A 9,364-nucleotide genomic window follows, 5' to 3' on the forward strand; every position below is an offset into this window, starting at 1 on the left:
TTGAAGGTGAGTTACAGTGCCTGTGAAATCCTGGTGCACTAACACCAAGGTGCTACTGGAGCCATCTGGTGAACTGTTCAGTGGTTTCAAATATATTTGCTTCCTCTAAGCACATCGATGTACCACACTTTGTCCTAATTACATATGAATGGCTTAGCCCAAAGAAAGCCCCTCACTAACTGTGTGGTTGATTACACAATTTGAAAGAGGCAAAAACGAAAGTTTCAGTATTAAAACACTCAACAGTCAGTTTCACCATCTTCACGTCAAAGCGAAACCAAACATTTATAAAGATCGTGACTGTGTGAAAGCAGCCTGGCTTCCGTTACCTTAAACAAACAGCCTGTTGGGCCTCAGAGGGCACTGACCTGTTTGGTAGGTTTTCTCTGGCACATGCTCACATGCATGCATACACACACACACACTCAACAAACCAAGTTCTGCTTTAACAAGAATTTTTTTTTATTTATTGACTTTTTCTGAATTTCTCCTTGCAAATATTCAAGTACATGGATTTAAAGATCCCGGACACACAATCAGAGGCAAATACTTTCAAAATAATTTCACCATGTTCCTGTTTGAGTCACAAAAGTTTCCACTTTAACCCCACCCCACAAAACGTCCCCCTCCACAGGCTAAGACACATGGACCGCTTGTAAACATGATACAAATATCAGTCTTTGCTTTTTGATCACAAAAAAAAAAAAAAAAAAAAAAAAAAAGTAATCTGGTAGAAAAATATCTTTTCTTTTAATAGGGATTTGTCTTCTTAAGAATATTTACATTTACCTCACAGTATAATCTTATCTGAAAAAGTACGTACTGGAAAATAAACACAAAAAGGGGTAAAAGGCCTTTGGTTTTCATGAAAAAAATACCAAAACGACAACAAAAGTCCCATAAAAAGTCCATTCACTGTCCTGTGTACAACAACAGTGATGTTGGGTTGGTGATTGTTGGGCGTCTTGAGGCTGAGACAGAGGGACACCAGCTTTCCACAGGATTCAAACGGTTCATTCTTCAAAAAACGTTAAGAGCAAAACTGCAGCTACAATCAGGCGTCGCTCCTGGGGACGGCCGAGCCGCACAGCCTCCGCTGGGTGACGTATCCCAGCACGATGAGCAGCATCTCCGAGGTGCTGCTGAGGGCCACGATGAAGGGCGCCTGCGACGCAAAGTCTGCCTCCAGTCGCCGGAAAGACAGCTGCATGACCGCGAGAGCCAGCAGGCTGTTCTGGACGCCCACCTCGATGCTGACCGTCTTCCTCTGTGGCGGAGAAAGGCCCGCCAGCTTGGCCAGGACAGCCCCGACCACCAGGCCCAGCAAAGGCACCGTAATCCCAACGACCACGATTTGGGGCTGGACGTTAGCCAGGATGGACGCTCCCATTTGGTAGGCCATGAAGATGCCGCCCACAATGAGCACGAAGCTGAAGGGTTGGATGAGCGCCAGCAGGACGCGAGTGAGGGCAGGCAGCCGCAGCTTCACCAGCATGCCCAGTGAGATGGGGATAGCGATGAACAGCAAGGTGCCCAGGATCTTCACAAAGGGCACGTGCAGGGCAGCATGGACACCCAGAAGCCAACCGTACAGGGCTGACGACAAAGGCATGGCTGCCGCCGCCACCACTGTGGAGACCAGCGTCATGGAGATGGCTAGGGTGACGTCGCCTCCGAGCAGCAGGCTGTACAGGTATCCTCCCCCTCCACCTGGGGCAGAACAGGTGATGACCAACCCCAGAGCGAGTGCCTTGGGCAGTGAGGCCAACTGGGACACACAGTAGGCATATAAAGGCATCACCAGGAACTGACCCAGTGCGCCTAGGAGCAACGGCATGGGGCTCTTCAGCAGGCCCCGCAGCACCTCCACCTCCACCTTGCACCCAAAGGCACACTTGTTGACAAAGATGAGGGGCAGCAAGGCAAAAAGAACGGGGTTCTCAGAGAAATGGGACAGACCACCCGACTGGATGAGCCGGGTGGCCGGGTCATCCTCACTGGGCTCCACTTTGATGCAGTAATCGGTCCTCTCCTCAATCAGAACCGGCACCGAGCCCTGGTCCAGGTCCAGCAGCTGGATCTGCAGCTGAGCCTTGCCCGGCAGCCCAGAGCGGATGTTGATAATGTAGCTCTGAGCCTGTCCTCCGTGGCCGCCGTCCGTAACGTTGATTATCGAGAGCACCTCTGGTTCCAAGGAGTGAACTCTCACAGTCTGCTTTAAGCTCTGGCGGCCGGTCCTGGCGGCCGCGGCGCTCCGGTATCGGCTGGAGATTACAATCACGCCGTTGGTGTATTCAGGGAACTCGAACTCCTGCAATGACCCGTCCCCGATTGTGATATACCTGCTACTGCTGTCGGCCGTCGCGTTGGTCCTGTTGCTGCCATCGACAGTGAGGTTTCCGGTGGCCCACGCCCGGTCCGATCCGCCGGTAATAAGGAAAAGACAGCAGAATGTAAAGATCGTCCTCATGGTACTGGCGGATGAGGGGCGGAGGGACGCGGCAGCGACACGCTTCTCCCCCGCCAGTGGCCTCCCCAGACGGTTATACCGCCGCCCTTTCACACCCGGGCGACCAACTTCTCATTCTAGTCTCCGAGATAAGAGCACAGCGCGGGCTGCCGGCTTCACATCTCGTCTGGTTCCCATTTTGTCGCTGCCTTTATACCGGAACCTAAACATCACCCCGCCCAGCCTTGTCGGGGCACAGCTCTCCGGCGGCAGCCCCGGGAAGAAAACACTCGCACAGGTCTCCTTTTGGCTACTCGCTGCTAAGATGTCGGTCACGCTGAGGCACACCCGCACCGTTTTCTTCCGTCCTTTTTGTCTCTCCGGTTGGTGAAAACAGAAAACATCGTAGTTTCGCAGCCGTTTGTTTGCTGCTCGATGATGTTTTGGTGAAGCGAACGTGCACGAACAGGGTGTACTTCCGGGCACGGGATGTCAAAATAAAAGCTAAAAAAAAAAGAAAACTTCACTTTCACCCTTAGTAAACATAAAGCAAAAATTTGGAATTAAAATCTAAAATCTATCTGAATTAAATCAAATAAACACACTACTGTTTAAGTTGGGGTGTATTAGGGATCTGTTCTGACCCCCTTTTTGTTTATAATGATAACGACAGACTGACAGAGGAGGCCAGGCAGACATTCCTGCTGACTATGATGTTCGCAGATGACATTGTTCTTCATAGTGGGAGTAGGGAGCAGGTGGAAGAGAGCCAGGAGAAATGGAGGTAGATGAATGCAAGACAGAATACAGGTGTGTAGCAGTGAAGCTGCAAGAAGCAGAGGCAGTGAACATAGTTGAGTATCAACCATCCAAAGCAGTGCACAGTCCACAAGAGACGTGAAAAAGAAAGTGTAGGCAGGTGGAGAAAAGTATCAGGGGGGATTTGTGACAGAAGGATGGCAGCAAGAGTGAAAAGGAAGGTTTACAAGATGACGGTCAAACCTGCTATGATGTATGGTGGGACGAACAGATAAAAATGATAAGATTTCCATTAGGAGCGACCAGGATGGATAGGGTTAGAAATGAGTACAGTACATCACAGCTCAGGTTGAGCAGTTTGATTTTGGGTGAAAGACTTGCTGAGAAATTTTCCTACTGAAAAACAGAATTTTGTGTGCCTGTTAAATTGCTTTATGTTACATGTTTAAAATTCTTTGTCATCTGAAAATATTAGTTAATCAGCAACTTAAAAAAAAGAACTCTGTTAGTGTCAATTTTATGCTTAGCTCAAGCAAAATGAATAATTAACAATGATAACATAACAACATAAAACATACTCACCAAATTCTGCCAGTTCACAGGTGTGTTATAATATAAAGCACCTTGAGGTGACTGTTGTTGTGATTTTGCGCTATATAAATAAAACTGAATTGAAAACTGAATTGAATTGTTGTTTGTAATAGGTGTTGCTGTAGTAATCGGCCCATTTAACACATGCATTTATTTTGTAAAGAAAAATCCCAGCACTTCCTGTTAGTGTTTGGGTGAGTGTGTTTACCTTAGCGCAGTCCTTCATTAATCCAATCAGAGCGGTCTTCGGCTTCAGCTCTCCCTGCTCAGACAAACAGGAGCGGTCACATGGGAAAGAGAACATCGTGATTTGTATCCACAGGAGGGGCAGCCAGGGATTACCCACTAAACACAAGCAAAGGAGGCATTCAGACCAAAACAGCTGACCTGCTGGTATCTGTATTCAGGTAACCGGATCCTCCAGTCAAATCAAATTAAGAAAACATCTTGAAATCCAGGTGTCAATATTAACAACTTGTGATGGAACCAATCATACAAATATACTATATTATTTAATTCACACATTATTGATGCATTAATTGAACTCAATCATGCTTTTCAGCAATCAAGGTAGTAAATATAATGAATCAGGCCTTTTAGTACAAGCTTCTTTTATTATCGTCATATCATATCAAATTTATTTGTATAGCACATTTAAAGACCTAAGTACACTAAAGTGCTTTCCAGTAAAACCATGATACAGATAAAATCTGAATATAAAATATAAATTACAGATATAAAATAATTACATAATATAAATGCAGAGCCAGATAAAAACCACACTAATTAGCCTTAAATGCCAGATTAAACAGGAACGTTTTTAAACGTGATTTAAAAGATTGGATAGAATCTGATGCGCGAATGTCAAGAGGAAGATTATTCCATAATTTGGGTGCGGCAGTGGCAAAGGCACGGTCTCCTCTGGTCTTCAGCCGAGCAGTTGACCCGATGATCTTAGAGCTCTCTTAGGGCTACACAGACAGAGGAGATCCGCTAAGTAATCGGGGGCCATATTATTTAGGATTTTATAAGTCAACAATAAGAAATTTAAAATCGATTCGATTATTAAGAAGAAACTTCTCCCATTCTGCATTTTAAGTAATTGGCTTGTGGCAAAAAAGGACTACAAAGATTTGAAAAACAGAGTGCAGCAAAGTGACAAAAAAAAATAGATGTGACGTATCTACAAATGCATGAAAAAGAAACAAAGAGACACAAAGCAACTCATGAGGTGCAAAATGTCTACAAAGAAAAGACAAAACACTCCCAAAAATATCCATGACACATAAAACAGCTTCAAAGCAATACAAAATGAAAATGGATACAAAAAAGGACTACAAAGGGATGCAAAATGACTAAAAAAGGTACAAAATAACTAGATAAATTTGCTAAACAATTATAAAATTACCAAAACTGGTCAAAAACAGCGGAATTATAATAAACAACCACAAAGGGATGCAAAATGACATACAAAACATTAAAGAAAGAGATACAAAAAGACTACTAAGGGCATTTAATTTGATTGCAAATATGCACAAAATGTATTAAAAAGATACAAACGGCAGATACAAATAATGAAGAAAATCTGCTATCTCTCTTTGAATTATGGTTCCTGGCGTAGGAAGTCTGTGCTGCTGAGGTCCGTGTCACAATCCCCCCTGTGTTGAGATGGGACAATGCTTTTGCATACTTTAATGCACTAAAATTAAAAAATTGTTGAAAAGTGGAATACATTCTGTTGTTTGCCATTCGAGCAGAAGGTTTAGTTGCTGCCCAGTTCACCATGAGGTTTGCTGGAAGAAAAAAAACTGACCAAAGCAGTGACATTTCACACGTCAACGCCTCTCTCATTTTTTTCATAACAAGGGTGTCATGCTGAAGTGCCCCACTCCCCTGTAATGCTCTTAGTTTACTGTAAACCTTTGATCGGCTTGGGTCTAATCCAAACTAACAATAAAGGGCGATTCTTCTATTCTAAACTTTCACCCAGAGTTTCATTCAAGGCTGCCACCTCACCTTCTATTCCAGGAGTATATTGTGACAGTGATCAATTATGCTCATTCAAACCTGCTGTCAAACAGGTTAGTGCTTATTTGTCCTACACATACGGCAGAAACCTGACACGGGCGCACATTGCAGGACTCTGGCATGAAAGAGGAAATCCCTGCTGTCGACATAACCCTGCCCGCATGTCTTTTTATAGTAACCGGCTTCTGCTGGGACTCACTCACATATTTAAAAGCCATTTTCAATTCATAACCTCCAGTTTTGCTTCCCTGTGGAAGGTGAGCAATGTCACCACAGGCTCATCTCTCTCTCACTGTGGTCAAGTCACTTCTGGGAGGGCTTGCTCATCATCTATTGTGTTTTCATGAGCTGTGCGTCCTCCTTCTGTCACCACGGCTAAGTCAAGGCTTCCAAAAAAAGAAAAGGCGGGGGAGTCCTCAGCAGAACACGCGGCGTACGCCCAGACAACCTGCTGGGGTGATCGCCGTGGCCTACACTTTGACATTTCATGGAGTGACAGCCAGTTTGTTGTAGAGCTGCCAGGCACGCACATTTCCTGCCTGGCATTTGTGCCGCTCCCCCGAGCTGTCTAATTATTTATCCATGGTATGATCACTTACCTCATTACTTTATTTCACAAACACAGAGAAGGAGACAGCCAGGGAGAGAAGGAGGAAATAAAGGAAGAGGAATTGAAAAACGCCACCCATCTTTACTCTTCAGAGGGAAATTGCATTTTCTGTTCCTGATGTGGTTTCATCAGTTTACCCAGAGAGCACAGACGCCTGTATTTGCACAGTGTATGAATATTCATAAAGCCACTGTCGTGATCTGCCTTGTGCTGCAAATTAGATCACAAGCAGCCATGATGACTAATCGAAAAGCATTGTCCTGAAATGCCAAATTTGCACCAGGCAACACAACAGTAGTCCTACTACGAGCAACGTACTGCCAGCAGAAGTTACAGCACTTTAATTTTGCTTTGCAAGCCTTTAATGCACACAGGCCTAAATATTGGACATCAAGGTAACTGTATAAAAGTATAAAGCATAAAGTACACTCTCTTTCTTTTATATATCAGGACATTAAAAAAAATCATCTGGAAAAATGTGGATGTTCATTTTAGGTTTAAGGTTTTACTGTTTCCTCTTTTATTTAAGGTATATAATAATAATTTTATACATTCTTATAACATTGAGCCTGTATTTGTCTTGCTTGGGCTATTGGTATTAAAATAACACAGTACATTCGTCTTCTGTGACAAACACACACAAGCACCAACCAACATGGCATGCAGTTTGACTTGCAGTGCCTACATGCCTGTCCTCTATTTACCGGCTTTACATTGTTTTATTGTCACCAGATAATTGTAATTGTCTTTCCATCGTTGTAGCTCAGTGTACAGAGTGTACAGTACAAAGTGTACAGTGCTTTACACGCCAACTGTTTGACTGAACCCATCCTTAAGGTACTCTCAGAGCACTTCATGTAGATGTACTTGATTGGATTTCACATTGCCCAGATTTGATAACCTCTGGTTGGTAAATGCCTGGGTAAGGCTGTCTGACTATAAACTCTCATTTAACCCATATAACAGATAAAACAGCATCTTCAAGTGTTGAGGTTGCTGCAGAATTTACAGCCTGATATCATTTACATGTTATCATATCCGTTACAGGTGATGTTTTACTGCGCTGCTCTGTTACTTCATCTCTTTAACAATAACGCTTTTGTGTCAGTTGGTTTATCAACATCTGAAGCTGTCTGTCCCATTAACATCACGAACTTGTTCTTATGCTAGCAGAACAGTTCTCCTAAGGTAACCTCAATGTAAAAAGCATGTAAAGTGCGAAGAAATGATTGGATGCTGAGCATGAAGTACAAGTTACATTCAGTATTTTGACCTACGGCAGGCAGAGAGGTACAACAAAAATGAACTTTAACATGAGGTTTCCTGCAATAGTGATAGAAAGAGGTTTTCTCTGTATGTAAAATACCAGCACTTTGTCTAAGTGAAATGCAGCCATTATTCATTTTCCTAGCAGCAAGTAACCATTTGCTGTTATTACGGAGGGGTAATGCATCCTTAGCAGAGAATGAAGTCACCTTCCTCTGTGATGTTTTAGTCCCAGTTTTCTCTCCTGTTAGCTTTGGTGGACATTCTAAGTACCTCCCCACCGTTATGAACTAAGAGAGTCACCTCCTGCACTGTATATTCAGAACCCATAGAGGTCAGGTGGAGGTGAGCTATCAGATTTTCATCCAAAGAAGTAGACGTGTCCTTTGGCTAATAAGTTTCAATCTGGCTTTTCTAAGGTGTCCTTTGGTGGTTAGGCTGCACACACACTGTCCTTTCAAACTCATCATTTTTCTCTGTGCAAGGTTACTTGATGGTGATCAAGTAGAGGACAACGGGGTAAGGTGATCCACCAGCAGTCTCTAGATAATCATACATGTTATTTGAACCTAATTTAATAGTTGTAGTATTTTGTAGTGCCTAAACCTGATCAAGTACTTTTTAATACCTAAAACTAATCAAGTTGTTTGTATTGCCTAAACAAATCCAAGCAGTTTTGGGTATCTAAAGCTAATCAATTACTTTTTAAAGTAAAGTGAAAATCAAGTAAAGACAGAAACAACTGGGAAAAAGCAGCCAGTATGTTGCAGGACAGCTGGTGCATAAAGCCAATGGTATCAAAGGAAACCGTGAGGGCAGAGGTGGGATACAAGAAAAATGGATACATCAAATCGAGGACTGAGATCCCACTCGAGTGCATCTTTGAACATCATGAATGGCAACTTCAAAAGAAGAAATCCTCAGTGTGTCTGTGTAGGTTCTCAGTCATCCAGGTCATGGTAATCTAAGGAGCTTGCAAAGAAAAGCAGTGGAGACTGTCAGAAAACGACTACAGCAAAACAGCTGCTTAGAAAACAGAACCAGCTTTACTCCCGATCCGATTTGCACACTGTTGGACCTCTGCCTTAACACCATATATTTTAAGGGTCTTATACAGACAAAAACATGTATGTGCCACAGGCCTCCCGGTGTTGCCTATTGTAGCCAACCTTTACATGGAGGAAGTGGAAAGTAAGGCTCTTGAATCTTTCAGCACCCAGCTACATGAATGACACCTGGGTCAAAATCCAAACCCAAGAAGTAGAAACCTTGACCAGGGAGGATACAAAAGGTAATAGTTTGACATTTCTGGACTGTGCTGTGTGCAATGAGGAGAATGGAAACCTCATCACTGAAGTTTATCAGGAGCCCACACACACAGACCAGTACCTACTGTTTGACCGGGCAGAAAGTGTTCCCGAAAGAGAAAGAAAAGGAACACGCGCATGTAAAGAAAGCTGTTAGTTATCCTAACTGGGCTTTCATCACTGTACAGAAGATCAGACACCAACCAGGGAGAATCAGAATGTGTTAATAGACCTCTCTGCATTGAATCATATCTGTTATTAATCTCTGTCTCTCTTCCACAGCATGTCTTTATCCTGTTGGATAAAGACATGCTGTCGCAGCAGATGGCCCCGCCCCTCCCTGAGCCTGGTTCT

The 9,364-nt window shown here is 43.6% G+C and overlaps 1 protein-coding gene across 1 annotated transcript; it reads right to left on the reverse strand.

Moving 5' to 3' along the window:
- Positions 1 to 438: 438 nt before the first annotated feature.
- Positions 439 to 2,920, reverse strand: slc10a3 (solute carrier family 10 member 3). The gene has a single exon (XM_040036331.1). The coding sequence runs from the start codon at positions 2,468 to 2,470 to the stop codon at positions 1,055 to 1,057; it is 1,416 nt and encodes a 471-aa protein (XP_039892265.1). The 5' UTR covers positions 2,471 to 2,920; the 3' UTR covers positions 439 to 1,054.
- Positions 2,921 to 9,364: the final 6,444 nt, after the last annotated feature.

Source organism: Simochromis diagramma, unplaced genomic scaffold (genome assembly GCF_900408965.1).
Source record: "Simochromis diagramma unplaced genomic scaffold, fSimDia1.1 OVJJ01000333.1, whole genome shotgun sequence".
Taxonomy (NCBI): Eukaryota; Metazoa; Chordata; class Actinopteri; order Cichliformes; family Cichlidae; genus Simochromis; species Simochromis diagramma.

Bases quoted from the DNA above. Each gene is read 5' to 3' on its own strand.
- slc10a3 (XM_040036331.1), bottom strand. From the start codon at position 2,470: ATGAGGACGATCTTTACATTCTGCTGTCTTTTCCTTATTACCGGCGGA.